Source organism: Ascidia mentula, chromosome 4 (assembly GCF_947561715.1).
Source record: "Ascidia mentula chromosome 4, kaAscMent1.1, whole genome shotgun sequence".
NCBI classification, from domain to species: Eukaryota; Metazoa; Chordata; class Ascidiacea; order Phlebobranchia; family Ascidiidae; genus Ascidia; species Ascidia mentula.
In genome coordinates this window covers 2,985,713-3,002,327 of record NC_138569.1, presented here as the reverse complement: position 1 = coordinate 3,002,327, position 16,615 = coordinate 2,985,713, and the positions used below count along the sequence as shown (strand labels likewise).

General features: G+C 38.8%; 1 protein-coding gene across 2 annotated transcripts; it reads left to right on the top strand.

Moving 5' to 3' along the window:
* The first annotated feature begins 1,296 nt into the window (after nt 1-1,296).
* LOC145897457 (rabphilin-3A-like) lies at nt 1,297-15,847 on the top strand. Of its 2 annotated transcripts, XM_082985762.1 has the most exons (17): nt 1,297-1,518; nt 1,952-2,089; nt 2,471-2,603; nt 2,977-3,149; nt 5,180-5,328; nt 5,741-5,803; nt 7,009-7,113; nt 8,281-8,415; nt 9,944-10,063; nt 10,409-10,488; nt 10,571-10,645; nt 10,977-10,988; nt 11,812-11,945; nt 12,472-12,574; nt 12,957-13,105; nt 13,934-14,133; nt 14,820-15,847. In XM_082985762.1, exons 1-17 carry the CDS (start codon nt 1,430-1,432, stop codon nt 15,011-15,013), a joined length of 2,052 nt encoding a protein of 683 aa, XP_082841888.1. In that variant the 5' UTR covers nt 1,297-1,429; the 3' UTR covers nt 15,014-15,847. The 2 variants fall into 2 exon arrangements, with proteins under 2 accessions (XP_082841888.1, XP_082841889.1); XM_082985763.1 differs by lacking the exon at nt 10,977-10,988.
* The last annotated feature ends 768 nt before the right edge of the window (nt 15,848-16,615 follow it).

The window sequence follows — 16,615 nt, the reverse complement described above, 5'->3', positions numbered from 1 at the left end:
GCCTAGCGGCGCCCTGGTGCGTCATTTTATAAGTTTCCAGGTGCAAAGCATACCAATTTATATTTTTGCAAAATGTAAGCAAATATCAAGTCATTTCTGCGACTGGTATAATAGTAAACATAGGAACAAACTCGTGCTGATAGATTTTTAATTTGAGCGTCGAATGTAGCGCAAATCTTGTCACGCGAAAAAGTTTGAGAACGATTAGGAAGTTTGACTAATCATAAATCAATTTCATCATGGAGCTTCTTTTCTGAAACGATGAGGCAGTTGTAGCTTACAGGCTACGGACTAGAGTTGATACAAGCTTAACCACTCCTCTTGTAAAATGTTACAGTTTCGTGTTATAGTATCCTGTTTATGCTGTATTGTTTTCACCATATTGCTTCACCCCGTAATTAAAACGGATCCTCGATTACTTACAGGAAAACGTTTTCTAATCGTTTGTCATCCTAAGTCGCTCGAAGGAACTCCGATAACCACGTTATCACTTCCTGCATAACAGCTGACACGATGTCGTGCGACGCTACCGTTACAACGACGTAATTATCGATGTAGGCTTTAGGCTATATGAAATCTGATACGTTGTCTTCAAATTCAATTGTTGTTTCCCAAATAGTTATGAGAAACTTTCATTTAGTAAATTTATTCACTTCTTTTGCGTCTCGTATACAAATACACAATGGTTTATTTATTTCCTGTAAATTTAATCGTTCTGGTAAGATGTTTTTTTGAAATCAACCATGTTTATGAACCACTTACCTCGCTACACCTAAAAATGGGTAATTGTTGTTCCGGTGTATCATTCCTCGCAAATAATCTACCTTGAAGGGTAAACTTCAGCCGAAAGGATCACCATGCTACGGCTAATAAGCTAGAGGTCGGCAACCCTTGACATATAAGCCCGTTTACATGGTGCGTTAATTAAGTGACACTCTTTTTGCACCAGGTGAAAATATGTTTGTAACCACAAAACTTAAGTTGGCAGGGATTATTTTGATCCTTCAGTGCACACAAAACCTAATAAGCGTCACTATAAATTTTCAGTGGACTTCCAGGGAAACCCTACAGGGACACCCAACCCAAGTGCACCATAACTTTGAAATGTTTCCAATGTATTTATTCAGAGCTCCGACCTCTGGTCTGGGCCGATACGTGCAGCAAACTCTGAGGCGTTATCAAGCGGTAAATGTTCATGAACTAAATAAGTCACGAGAGAGCAGTACAACTTTGTGCGCAACAAGAAAAAAGTCCCTGGAAAGGATTTGGATTTGTTTATACTAGCGACACGAAGTAGGCTAGCCCAGGCCATAAATAATGGCGTTGGACATTTAAGGCATTACTTATCGCTGCGGCAGCTCTAAGAAACTGTTTGTGAAAGGCGCAGCGTGTTGTTGAGCTGTTTGAAAGGAATATCACATGTTTAGTTATGATATCCAATGCCATCCAAAACGACACGGAACATGCAGATTGGATCTGTCCGTCGGACCGTCATTTACAACTGCGGTCGAAGCTCAGGTAACTCTATTCTTAGATTATGTGACGCCAAGATTCGTACATAATAGTGTACCTTATTTTAAACTTGAAAACTTATTTAGAGTGTGAAGTTTTAATCAAGCAAGCCTGAAAAATCATCTGTATTTCTTTAAAAGAACTGTAGAATAAATTCCGCAAAATAAAAGTGTTGACATTAGTCTTGCTTAGGCTGACATAAACACAAATTTAGCAACAAACTACATTGTAACACAAAGTTCAAGGCAAAACACATTGCAAGTTTATGTGGAAATAGCTATAGCTTTTCCCATAGAAAACATAATAATGATTGGATTTCCAATAGGAAATAACAAAGCTCGTTCAGGATGTAATTAACAATAGGATATATTGTGAATGTGATATGGAGTGCATGTACTTTACTGGAAATCAAAAATTAATGAAAAAACAATTTTCTCAGGACTGGTTGGTCAGTTCGGACATTAAAACAGGCTGGGAAGGGCCACAATGAGAAACTGACAACAGATGAGCTTGAAAAGATTAAAGCTGTAATTTCCCGGGCAGACAAATTGACTGAGGCCGAACAGAAGAGAGTTGGGTATGTTTATTAGTGTTGCTATCTGTGCTATTGATTTTTCTGTCTATTTGTGGATGGTGATGTATATTTGATGGAGCGGGATGTGCCATCAATATCTAATTAACACATTCAATTTCTGTGTTGCGAAAGCAATGGTAATGTGGATGTACCAATTGCGACAGAAAGTTTGAACTAAAATCTGAAAATCACATAAAAATGTTGTTTCCTTCTCAACCTGGTTTTGTAACTACCTGGTATGTATGTGAATATTGAGGCTATTCTATATCACAAAATCTTTTTTACATGCCATTACGAAGCTATATGATATTCCAATATCTCTCTAAAAATAAGTAATTTAAAGTGATATTGGCTGAAACGAAATAAATGTTTTGTTGTCTTCAGTAACATGGTTCATAACTTGGAGTCCATCAAGTCTAAATCATTGGGTGATGGGCAATTGAGATGCATTTTATGTGCGGAAGAGTTCGGGAAAATAATTGGTGCATCTTTTGTTGTTTGTGAGGACTGCAAGAAGGTGAATTATAGGAGAGATTATATGGGATGTACTTTTTTTATTGTAATGATATCAAACATATTTATGTTATTGGTTACAACCGGTTAATTTTATTTGTTTATTATAAAAAATGTTTGGCTTTTCTGCTAAAAAACAATTTTGTAGCAACTACATAGACAGTTCACCAAAAGCCAAAAATAGGTTTTTGCTGTTGGATAAAATCGCTAAATGCAAACTAGTAAAAATACAAAATAGAATTAAAACCTCTAATCCGCCTTGTACATGGCTATCACCTGCCAAGCGCAAATAAGAGTACGGTGAAAATTCAATTAAGCGTGGCTCCGGGGACCTGCGTCAACCACAATCACATGGGCATGTCTGTCTGTCTCTGCAGCGAGTTTGCAGCAAATGCTGCGTACCTTACACACCCCGCTCGATGCGCCGTCAACCGCCACAGCCTTCGTCCAGAAGAAAAACCGCTAACGCAAGCTGGTTGTGCAAGATCTGCAACGAAAGCCGAGAAGTGTGGAAAAAATCGGGCGCCTGGTTTTTCAGAAGTTTACCGAAGTAAGTTGAGCTTGGCCTTATATTTGCATGGACGCATGTAAAACATCTAAAAATGGGACATCCTTGTTTGCACAATAGCATTATTAGCCAAAAGACTCAAAAACTGTCCCGGTGGCACAAAAATAACGTATGTTGTTATTGGTCAAACTCCATTAGCCCATCGGCATATTTCATACTGCAACCTTGAAAACAGGGCGAAAATTTGTAACAACAAAATGCTGCATATTCCCTGGTGAAAAAAAACGATGCAGTCAAATTTTCTTGAAACATCGTCATTATCACGCCATGAACTTGTGGTCATGGCAACTACGCTTAACAAGCGTTAATGTGAAACAAAATACCCTAACAACGATATGACGAAAGAATAATGTGCGAAAAGAGACAAAATTACTACTTTGCAACTGTAGCGTGTACGCGGATAAAACGAATTTGCGTTGCGAACATAAGAAGGGATTATTAAGTTTGGCTGCGTTCGATTTTACACAAGATGATAATATTCCTACGGCTCATCGGATTACCTCAAGTAAACAAAAGCGACCTGTGTGAATAATTCAGTTATTCGTGATACCTTATACGAATGAAGTGGTATAGTCTGCGGGCTTTTGTAACAAGTCCTTGTAACCACCAACCAACATATTTTCCACTTATTTCAATTTAAACGCGTTTTTGAGTTGGCACACGAAAATCTGACATCATTGCTTGGACCTTGTCCCGATTTTTGCATGTTTTTTGTTAACCTGAAACCTTACATGGTCTTAATTAGATTTTAACAACTTGTCCCGGCTAAAAGGAATTTATGTGACGGTTGAAGGGTGTTTAATATTTAATGCAACGACGAGTCTCGGATTTCCCAAAAACCGGCTCTACGGTGTCAAATTTGTCTTTGTCTGTCGCAAATTTGACAAGCCTTAAAATTTGGATATCGGTGAGAAAAAGAAGCCAAACCACAACTTTTACCGCTGTAAAATTTCAAACGAAATTACTGACGTTTGTGCAACATGCATTCGTGAATTTTTTTCTTCTATTCACCTAACAATGTCATATATGTGACGTGTAATGCCTGAAAAAATTTCAACCCTGCTGCCAAAAAGCCGCAGTGTTTCGGGACAAAATATTATCGTATGGCGCAGACCTAAAGGGGAATTCTCATTGCTTCGTTTCTATTATGACGTGGCATACTTTTCTGTGCAACAGATGGACCGTGACCGTAAAAATTACAAGAAATCGCCGCGGTTCCCTCAGGTAAAACGCACGGCACCAATTTCTAAGCGCAGTGGCTTAATCCCGTTCAGTTTTGTTAAAGTTTAAACGTAACAAAAACGTTAAGTTCAAATTATCGCTTTCTGTGCTTGCGGGTCGTTTTAAAAATATGTGTGTGAAATGAATAAAAGTTTCCGGCCAATAACAACTTTTGTGTTTTTGTTCTTAAAATTTCATATGAACTGCCGTGGGCTGTTAGTGTTTCAAATTTTCTGTGGATTTTCGACGAATCGACGTTTTCTTAAACCACGTCTGGCCCACAGGCAAATTCATTATTGCAGAACTCTTATCTCTCTGTGACGTGATAATGATCAAAGTGATATTTAAAAGTTTCAACGCTCAGGCAACAAGTTGAGTTAAAGGACCAACCTTTGCGTCATCTGTTTCTTGCCTATAGCAATATATAGTGTAGTTCTAATACCGCATTAAACCGGTTTAAACCACAACATTGGCTATCTTGATTTCCCATGTTGATAATTATCCAACAATTATTATTATGTTAGTACCAAGCATTGTCAATGCAATAAAGGGTTTCTGAATTTTCCGCAATATGTCTTCTAGCATTATTCAACAAACATTTTCCCCAACAATAAATGACGTAATAGCTTTGGGCTCGTAGAAAAAAACCTGAATAATTATTTACGTTTGTTGTGCTTGCAAGTTAAGCCTCTCGACGAGGTGGTTCTATAGGCCACCTAGGGTCAACACGCATCTGTTGTGAAACTTCTTCCCTGCCAGCATACAATCAATATGTCGTGTTACATCCGCAGGTATATCTTACCAGAGGCCAGAATATCGAGAACGTCGTATCGCGGCCGTAGGTCAACCATCACACCTCCCTTTAAACAGCGACTTTCTTCCTCGGGCAGCTCCAGGAACGGAATGCCGTCAAGTCCAGTCATCACTTACAGCCACGTCGGTGAGATTAACCATTTTGAGGACGACACTCTTTAGAACTAATAACATGCAAGTGACTCCATGGAAAAGGGTGATACCTTTTGGCCGGGGGTTCACTTGCATTGTTTGAATTTATGGTGCCAAGGTCGCATTGATTATTCTTGCGTAACGTGTTTGTTGCCTTCATTGATTTTCGCCCACAACAATTTTTGTTGTGATTCTTGTATAAATTGGTGTATACACGATGTAATTTTTTTTTTACGTGATAGCGACAGATGTTGCATTCCTGTAAGGAAAACACAAAATCCTGTGATAAAAACATGGACAGTTTTTTATTCGATATTTCTTAATATTTATGAACAAATGCGACCTGATAATTATAACTGCCTTTAAAATGCTTCCTGAATTAACGAAAACATTTTTTCTGGTGAAAGGTCGGCGAAGGTCAAGCAGCAGTGACACATCTGATGATGAAAGGCACTGGGGAAGCAGAAATCGTAAGTGCGATTGTTACATCACAATGTCCTGTGTTTGTCAAAAATGCCCCTCTGTGACGAGTATTTGTGTCAATGCCTTTTCGATTTTTTATGTTTGACAAGATAAGCTAGCAAGACAAACTCTTATATTACGATTATTGTCGTTATTTGACATGAAGAGCCAAAAAAACGTTTAAATTTTAACATCAGGCGTTTTGCAAGCATTTAATTGGGGATCAAAGTAAGCCTGTACCCCTTCCCCCTCCATCACATGAATAATCAAAGTACCAATCTATACCTGCTTAACAGTTTTGTAAATAATTAATATTGCTCAATATTTGTGAAATGAGAAACCAGAATTGAATTTTAAAGATTTGCATTACTGGAAAATATCGGCAAAATGTTGTTAATTTGGTGGAGGCTTATCTGAAAACAAAATAAAATAAATAACACAATGCACAGACGTAAAGTTTCCATGTGCCGCAAATCAGTTGGCAAAGTGGTTCCCAAAGTTTTTGCAGTCATCCGTTTTATCGGATATTAGAATCTGTGGACACCTATTCCCTAAATATTAGTGATGTTCCCAGTTCCAAATTATCCGGCCCGGCCGGATCCGGATAGATATTCATCAAATCCGGCCGGATAATTTGGATCCGGCAGTTTGTTAACACCGATTCGTGTATTATGGCAAAAATGTTTGATTGCCAAACAGAATGCTATATTAAGGTTAGCCTGTCATGAGTGGAACAAATAAACGTTGGTATTTATTAATATGGTATAACACGTCACGAAAAACCTTGATAACAAACAACAGAAAAATCGTAAGTCGGCGAGTATCACAGACTGGGTCCTAAAAACGAGTAATTTGCGAAATGTTTGTCCGCTTTTAGGACAAAAATGCTTTCCCAACTATCCGGTAAAATTAAGTGTATTATCCGGCCGGGTCCGGGTATTGAAAATTGGTCAATATCCGGCCGGGTCCGGGTACCCGGATCCGGCGCAACACATCACTACTAAATATACCTTAATTTCAATGCGAAGTTTATTGGTTTTGCTCAATATCGGACCCCTTTGGTGCCCACGAACTCCTATAGTTGGGAACCTCTGTCTTACTACAATAGTAAACGTTTTTGACCTTCAGCACCCTTTCCTTGTCGCATCTTCAATAATTTTAACCCTGAACCATAGTTAAAGACCTAGTCCAAGCCATCCAACCTCTTCTACAGGTCGCAGTCGAATCAGCCTTGCTTCAAACAGTTCACTGGCCAGCTCTGGAACCCCGAACCGCCTTAGCCAACCAATGTCACCTATACTGGACGAGGAAACTCCAGGTAAGAAGATATGGATCCTATAATTATGAGTGTGTTGTAAAGTGTATGGAATAGGTTTGAATGATGATATGTAAACATTAATAATACGTTTACGGTTAATAGTGAACAAAAAATCCATTCATTCATTTGTTCATTTTTTGCCTATTCTGGGAAATATTCAAAGAACAAGTGCTATCCTAACCCACTTTTGAGATTTTTTTAATGTGATTTCTATTTTTCAGTAGTTCGTTTTTCCGTTAATTTCATCTTACCTCAATTATATAAGGTACACCAAACCTCAAACTTTATGCTCAGTCAGACACTTATTGATGTTTTACCTCTCATACAAATCAAACCCTTTACCCGAGAGCGTTTGACCAACTCCACATATCTTTGCTGGCACACTATTTTAATGATTAACTCGTAATGGGTTTTTGTATCACATTTTGAGCTAAGGCATTGGAAGCAAAAAATAATAGTTTTTTTTCCATATATTGCGTTGTAATTTCTGGAAACACATCACAACTGAGTTGAATGCCGCCAAAGTACTATATAATTGCCATTAAATGACCAAACGAGCATGAAATGCCTTTCAAATTGACAAATCGCTTTGTGTAATGTGCGGGGACGGGTAATTGGGCGACAGACGGAACCTTGACAAGCAAACACTCTTAACGTTATTGAGACAACGCCCTAATGTGAAATAGCAATCCACGCGGTCGCTCGTATTCTGTATGTGCTTCCGATCATAATGTATTTGGTATAAGTTAAGTTTTTTACGACCAACTCTCCAGATTCTGCACTTCAGGCATATGTGCTGGTTCGTTGCTATGGTGCTGTGTAATTTCCTGCGTTATAAAAGGATCCCCTCACAATTGTCATCACTTTTAACGTCGGGTCTCCGACCATGCGATTTCCCAAACTGTATAAGTTAAAAAAAAATGGAAACGAAAGCGGAATTGTCACATCAATATCGGTGTCTAAACATAAAAACATTTTGCTTCTGTGTATTATATATATGTGTAACCAACAGTATTCAATATTAAAGAATGGCTTAGCACAAATTGCTTTGCGCCACACCATGTGATGTTGACCCTCAATTTTCTTCCAAAACATTTTCCATTCGGACACGATGTCTTCTATCTTGACACAAATAAATAAACAATGAAACTGGACATTTTTGTGCAGAACCCACCCGAGTTTCACGGTCAAGGTTCAGTTTTACTCGGGGCTCTCGCAACGGAAACGGAAGAAGTATCGGCTCTGAGAATGACGGTGCTTTTAGATATGACGTCACACCCGAGGGGAGTCCTTCGCCGTCATGTGAGTGTTAAAGATGTTGATGACGTCGCACTTTTGCGAAGGAAATTTACCGGAGATTCAAAATAAATATTAAATAAAGGAAACGCAGAAATTGCATGACATTGCGCAGGATCTCCCATAATATTTGGCAATCACAGCTTTCGCATTTCCATCATAAGGTTCACCGACATTGCAGCCAGTATAGGAACATAACTTACACAGATTTTACGCAGAACTTTCAACATAAGCGCATGTGCTTCAAGTTAAATTCTTTCTTTACAATCCCATCGGGCGTTTAATCACACAGTCCTCAACAGCATTTGTTGTTCGTTTTAAAAGTGTATTAAATACATTAGGAATAGATTTATAACCCACTTTGCGTGGCTGATCAGATGCTCCACGTCACTCAACGCTTGTTCAGTAAAGAACCATTAGAGGGATTATAACTTTATTCCGGTTACGTGTCTTCATTGGTTTTCTGCTAATGAACCAAACAAACACATTACCAGTTGCGATGAATCATGTATTGACGTTTGAATACATTATTATTATGGATGAGAGTATCGATATACAATGAAGTGTTTGAGTCGTGGGAAAGTTTCAAAATGATTTCATTTGTCATCGCCTTGCAACGGTTATGTTTTTGCTTTTTATATATCACCCGAATTAATATTGAGAGCTGCAGACAGTATAGTGTATAAACTGTATCGACCCATAAGATTTCAGCCCGTAAATTCTCGACCTATCAATCGTTATTTTTTGCTTTTACGCAACACCACGATTTAGTTTGACTCAAAATTGCTGACGCAACAACTAAATGAATTGCAGCCTCAATTCACGCGGAAAATGTATCTGTTGAAGCGGCTGTCAGGCCATGTGGAGTAGATAACGAACGAAGAACGGTGCCTCGCGGCGTTTCGAGCGAGCAACCAAGCGATCTACCGTTCCCATATGTTATCACTTACCACATTTCCTGATCACAAAACCAAACCCGAATTCGCGACGAAACGATCGCCGAACAATAAAAACCGCAACTTGCGCTCTTCAGCCACGCTGACAGACGTACAGTGTTCGAACGTGTGTGTGTCCACGCGGTTTTCTGCGTTGTTCATTTCCCGATAAAATATCAATTCGTGGAACCTTGTTTTTCAATTTTTAAGCGAAACCAAATCTTTTCTCGCGTCAACCTTGTAAAGCGCCAAACTAGGTTAATTTCCACATTCCCAGTGTTTTATTGAGCCCCCCCACTGGGTTCCAGACTGCCCGGCCTTTTATTTCTTATTGTTCACTGGAACAAATTCATCGGTCGGGAATAATTTTAACGTTGTATATTGTATGACAGCTTAATGTAGCTTGGTGTTACATAATCAAGTTTTGCCAAAACACAAAAGTTAGTGTAGTTGATACGATTTTAAGTTACTTTTAACGCAAACTTGTAGTGTTTAGTCGTTTGATTATACGTCCACAATATTTTACACACGAACACCATACATTTATTGGGAAATTCGACGTCATTTTTATTTCGTATTCACCTTTGGTTTCTCTGTAGCGCACCTGGTGGTAAGTCCTCAGGACATGAGTTCCCTTCATTCAAGCGGAGTCGCCCAACCACCTGAAGGAATCCCAGATTCACTAAACAACGGGAAAGAGGCTGCCGACCCTGCGAAAGGTTGCTAAAAAATCCGTTAATTTATCTTGTTGTGTGAGTTAAAAAACTGTGCCTCTCCTGTTCCTAAGATTGCTTGTAAAGCTTTGGACTTCTTCTAGAATTTATGTATTGTATTATATTTTCGCTGTGCTTGCTTTGAGTCAGGCAAATGACCAACTACATTGATTCCCTAAAACAGCCTGACTTTATGATACTCATTTAAGCAGAAGGACATAAACTTTTTTCTTAAAGTATAAGCAATACAGCTAGTGATGTATTTTACTTGTAAACTGCAGACAGGGCCACTGTCCCAAATACAAAAGTTACAGAGAATCTCACGAAATACCCTTGAATATTTTTGTGCAGCTCCATTCGGTACTATTGAGTTCAGTCTCTTCTACGAAGCAACAAAGTTCGCGCTCCATGTAAACGTTAACAACGCCAGGGTAAGCTTCATTTAGCTTGTTTGTTGTACATATTTCCCCCGCTTTCGAGGCAAGACTATTCTTCGTTAAATCTTTTCCACAGAACCTGAAGTCGATGGATATCAACGGATATTCTGACCCTTACGTTAAAATGCATCTTTTTCCCGGTACAAAGAAAGTAAGTTACGTGAACAGATTGCTGGGCAGTCATACGTTGCAGCTAGAAAAAAAATAAGCATGCCTTTTAAACGTAATATATGGGTGTACGAAAATCGATACGATTACAGCGGATCAGCAATAAACATGGGGGAAATAACCAACCTCATAATGTGTACAATTATTATGAAGATATCTTTTCTATATTATAAGCGACCCATTGGTTAACTTTGTCTTCATGCCGTTTTTACCTGTATGTAAAACCTATTGGTTGTTGGAAACTATATAAGATTGCCAGCTATTTGTATCGACACCCAAACTTAACATATTTGTTCGCATTTACTCCACACAAGGGTGCAGAAGAGGTAAGGATGTAAAAGCATGTTGGCACGTCGCATTCTGTCGAGTTCTTTTCAGTTTTCAAAGCATTATGTTGTTTGTTTATGTGCCTGCCGCGTTACAACATATTTTGTTTCAGCGCCGTGATATTGTCGAACATGACTGCAGCAACCGGACATTAACTTTGCAACTATAGTGTATAGTATATATTTTCGGTTTGCTATTATAGTTTTTGCCTAAATGCGTTTCTTTGTATTTGAGTCTTTTTATTCTTAATTTTTGTTTTTATGGATCGGGCGCAAGATGTCGATCAATTTATTTTTTGACCACACCGGGATTCGAACCCTGGTCGTCCTGGGCTGGTGTTCGACTTGGTACATGCGTCGAGCGCCTGACCGATGTTGCCAATTGCCCGCCTCGTTTGGCGGAATAACTTGCCCGGCAACGCCATCTAGCGTTTTAATTTTTCAGCTAAAAAGGACTAAGATCTGGTCTCAGACTCACGCACTACTAAGCATGTGGCTGTTACTGGTCTGTTAACCACAACGTTTGCTTACATTGTTTTTCTGTTCGAACTTCTTACGTTATGCTGTCACATGATGGTCACTTTTTATGTACCATCAAGCTGATTGTGCACTGGGCACTGGAACGTGTGTGTTAACTGTATTTGCATGCTTTTAAACTCGCTGAGGCGATATTTCGACAAGCAAACTTGCTTCAATGAATTTTAAATCTGGGTTTAGGAACAAAAAGGATATTTCGCTTTTATGTGAACTGCGCGCGCTTGGATTGGATTGGAATGGAATAGCTCGAATAAGTAAAATTTTACCAGAATATTTTACGTAACAGGCGACCAAGATGCGAACGAAGACTAAAAAGAAAACTCTCAACCCCAACTTCAACGAGACACTCACCTACTGGGGAATCACCGAAACCGATATCGAGCGCAAGCGACTCCGTCTGATGATGCAGGACGAGGACACGTGAGTTAGTTTCATACTTTTGAATACTGAGACTATGTCGCAAGAGTATCTTTTAAAATATAATCATAATATTAAAAACAGCATACGATCTGGGAGCGCTGGCTTTTCGTCGTCTTTTCGCGTTACCTGCACCTTTATACATCCGTTTAATTAATTCTACTTATCATGCGTGTTTGATTTTCGTGGCAAGAAATGAACGAATACGATTTATTGTTAAACAATTTCGTGCTGACACTACCAGGCAATAATTTTCTTCAATAAATTTAAAGCTCTTTCGGCAAAACTTATTTTTTTGATCTTTTTTGTCTCCCATCACCCTCCTTTTTGCCTTTTTTACGCTTTAGTATTTATCGTGGTGTTTACGTTTACGTACTACTCCTAATGAAGATCGGTTGGATAACGACTGAAACGCCGACCAAATAAATAAGTTTTGCCAGAAGATCTTTGAATTTTTTAACGATTTATCGTTTTGGGGCTTGACGTTTAACGAGTGTTGGGAACTGCATGTAACACTTCCGTGTTGTAGATTTGGACACAACGAATTTCTGGGTGAGGTTTTGGTTTCACTGCGTGTGGTCGAACCTTACCAGACTAAAAACTTCAACTTGCCTCTCGAGCGCCACCAGCCGGTAAGGTTCCTACAAAAGCAAACGTTTTCGATGATGATGATCTAACATTGTCGTATTTTTCATTTCATTTATTCATCGCATTGAGGCCTGTCTCTTACAAAATTGATTTCCGCCTTTCCGCAAAAAAATACATAACCGTGCCTCTTACGGTTACTCGTTATGTTATCGTAGTAGCTGGTAAAACAAAAAAAAACATTAAATATGGGTTAGTAGGTATCGCTACTAATGCTAATGAGTTTGTCATTTTTGTAAAACGTTTGGAATCCTTTACATGTAGTGTAGAACAGAAGCAAATTGAGCTGTCAAAATGTATTGAAAAAAGTCCATACATAAACGAACTCATTTCCTCCCCTGCTTTACGACCTTATTTTGTGCCCTGCAGATCAAAGACGACGAAGACAATGAACGAGGTCGAATGCTGATTGCCCTTTGTTACGAACAAAGAAACTCGATTCTGGTCGTCACAATCACCCGGTGCTCCGGTCTGCTTAACGCAGCGAGGGGCAACAGCGTCGACCCACAGATTAAAGCGTAAGTCGTGTTTACTTTGAACATATTTAAATTGCTGCAGTTGTGCTCTTTTTACTGCCAGGCAAACTACAATTCAAACAGGTTTGCTCTCCCGTCATAAACTAACATACCTTAGTTCTCCGACGTTTCGTCTGCGTACAGCAAGACTTCAGTAGGGTCTTAAACAGCAATTAACTTAATACAACACAATATTCAAAAAGGAGGGACACAATACATTGCAGAAGGTGTAAAAAACAACACTTTCGTGCCAAAATCCGCTTTCGTTTTACCATTTTTTGGTTTTGTTGGAGGAAGTTTGTGATTTTTGTCCACGGGTTGTTCGGCTTCTGCACGCAAAATATCACACTGCTGATGGACAAACTTTATGTTTTACAAAAGTTTTGATGTCTGTTTCTCAACATTAGTTTTGTTTATTAATTGTAGTTGGACAATATTCTCTATATTCAGAGATATTTGTAAATATTCTATCATATAAATGCTGGGGGGTGGCGGAAGACGTAACTTTTTTAACTCCGAACCTCAACGTACAAGGCTAGCTCTAATAGAATGGGCACCCCCTTATCACAAAAAAACATTATCAATGACCGTTGTTGCTGTTCAGTAGCACACAAACTTTGTGTAACATATACACCGTGCTGGTAGGGTCATTATTGCGCCTTGGCACGAAAACTTTACAGATATTGCCATTGTGTTACCGATTGTATTGAAGCGTTTTGTTTTCCGCGAAACGACCGTAGTCTATGTGCAAAAAAAACATAATACTTGCGAGCTGCAGACAGGGTGTGTTCACGCACTGTTTCGACCGTGGTCTGTTATCCCGCTTTTCAGGTGCTTGCAAGTGGATGACCCCGAAAGCAGCGAGGTGACCTTCAGAAAATCCGACCGGAAAAAATCGACCAAAAGTCCCAACGCAATTTTCAACGAAGAAATGCGACTTCCGCTGCCAGGTGGCGTCAAAGAGCTGGTTAAATGTCGACTTGACGTTTCAGTTTGGGATCGAGACACACTGGGGAGGGACCATTTGATCGGTACGTTTTGTGTTAAGAAAGTCTAATGTTTCATCGTATAGTGTCGACACAGTAAATTCGGTCGAATCCGAATGTTTAGTGATGTAATTTGTATATGGATCGTAAAAGTCACATAATTATTTTTAGTGTCGTTATTCTTGTGCTAAATTTGCTGATGCTTTCTATATTTATGTATCTCACATAAATTTAAGTTGTTGTTCTGAGTTATGAACATTGAACGTAGGATTTGCTGTCAGTATTCGGATTCGCTACCAATATGCGGATTCGGTTCCTATGTTCGGTTTCGGTGGTAATGTTCGTACTCGTTCCCAATATTAATATTCGGTTCTTATATTCTGATTCGATTTTAATTTTAGGATTCGGTCCCAATATTCAGATTCGGATCCTATATTCGGATTCATTTTTAATATTGGGATTCGGTGCCAATATTCAGATTCGGTCTATATTCGGATTCGATGTTAATATTAGGACTCGGTGCCAATATTTAGATTCGGATCTATATTCGGATTCGATTTTAATATTGGGATTCGGTGCCAATATTCAGATTCGGACTCAATTTCAATAATGGGATTCGCTGCCAATATTCAGATTCGGATCCTATATTCTGATTCGATTTTAATATTAGGACACGTTGCCAATGTTCGGAATCGGTTCGTACACTTTTTAATGGAACTCGATTTTCGCAGGTGGTTTAATGTTTGGAATCAACAGCAAGGGGGACAAACTCCATCATTGGTTCCATTGCGTGAAGAACCCGAGCAGACAACGTGAGATGTGGCACAGTCTCGTTCTTCCGGATGATCCTGGGCATCTTGCCGTCCTCCAGGCAACGGGAAAACGCCGCAGGACCCCAAAATTTGCGAGGAAAGCAGCCAGATGAGAATTCAGCCTATCTTTGAAAGTTCTCCGTATGGAAAAAATGCTTAACTGCTTTTGCTTCAATGACTTGGCGAGAAATATTAGCAATGAACGGGCTATATCGTATCACTGGCCGTTGTGGGTCAAACATCGTTAAAGTTTTTGGATGCAGCATTCCCACGTAAACTTATTGTTGTTTGAGTGACAACTGTTATGTTAAGGCTGCTGTTTACTTTATCCTGTAAGGAACAATTTGACCAAAATTTGCTGTTACTTCGATTTTGGTTCTGACCAAATATGTCATCACTTTTTTACTGCAACCATTCCCCCTGCTTGTGTGCGCTTTGTTACATTCTAATATTCGCCAGTTTGTTAGAATTTGTAGCGATTTTCACTGAAAGAAAGTATATCTTTGTAGCTTTTAAGTTGTGTATACATTTTTGTTTTAGGAATCAAACGTTCCACGTGTTATTGAAAGCGAGTGGTTCAGTATTTGGTGTCCTTCAATATTAAACTTACATTTTAACAGCATTGGGTGTTTAAGTAGTTCCATCACACTTGTGGTCAAATGTATTTTGCATCGGTCGGTCTTGGTGTTATAAATGTAATTCGTCATGTTTTTCTGTGCAAGCTTATAGTTTGTTTTGTAAAAAAACATTTGTGTCTGGTTTTGATCTGTCCATGTCTTAAGTTGTTTTGTATTTACCGTAACAATGTATTTCAATGTCTCATTTGTTGCTACTGCTATTCTTACTTAAACACTTTGATGCGCCGTTCCGAATATTTCCGAAACTTTACGATGCTGCTTGAAGCAAAGTGTTTCACGTTTTAATGAAATTATATCTGCTTCGCGGTATCTGTTTTTCACTGTCAGCTACAAGCAGAACGTGAATTTTAGGGAGGTGTAATAAGCTTAATCCAACGAACACACCCCGGTACTGGACGGAAACTGCTGTATGAGGGATGTACAGATCTGCCCAGAAGTGTGTTGAAGAGAAGACAAATTCGCTCTTATGTGACCATATGTTATATATATAGATACGATCAATAACAGAGTTTTTTGAAGCTTCTTACCTACAAAGTTATTCAAAACAAACAGTAAAGCCGATGTAACTGCTAAAAAATTTGTTTTTCAGACGTTTCGATTGTAACTACAATAATTATCAATGTGAAATGCATGCAAACGGACAAAATGGTACGGTGAAGTAACAATGAAAAAACATTTCACATTGAGAATGGTTGTAGTTACAATCGAAACGTCTGAAAAGCGAAATTCCTAGCAGTCAAATGGGATTTACTGTTCGTTTTGAAGATTTATAAAATCGTGAGTTATGTTCCAAAGTTATTCAATTACCGTTTTTTGCTGGAAAAAAATCGTGAAACGCAAGTGACGCAAGCAGCGTTAAAAAAAGGATAGTTGAGTTGTTTTCGGTTGGTACTTTTTGCTTGCAGCTGACAAAATAAAAAAACAGATTACGCGTCAGTTATATTTTTATAAAACACTTTGCTTCAAGAAGCATCGTAAGGTTTCGGAAATATTTGGAACGGCGGATCAAAAGCGTCAGAATAAGAATGGCAGTTACCATACTGTCGACCCTTCTTTCAACTCATGCATATCCAGTGG

What these genes read in the sequence shown, in the direction of transcription:
- LOC145897457 (XM_082985762.1), top strand. Translation starts at nt 1,430, where the DNA reads ATGATATCCAATGCCATCCAAAACGACACGGAACATGCAGATTGGATC. An exon ending in GCCGAACAGAAGAGAGTTGG is followed by an intron (nt 2,090 to 2,470) that starts GTATGTTTATTA and finishes TGTTGTCTTCAG; the next exon opens with TAACATGGTTCATAACTTGG. An exon ending in TAAACGTTAACAACGCCAGG is followed by an intron (nt 10,489 to 10,570) that starts GTAAGCTTCATT and finishes TCTTTTCCACAG; the next exon opens with AACCTGAAGTCGATGGATAT.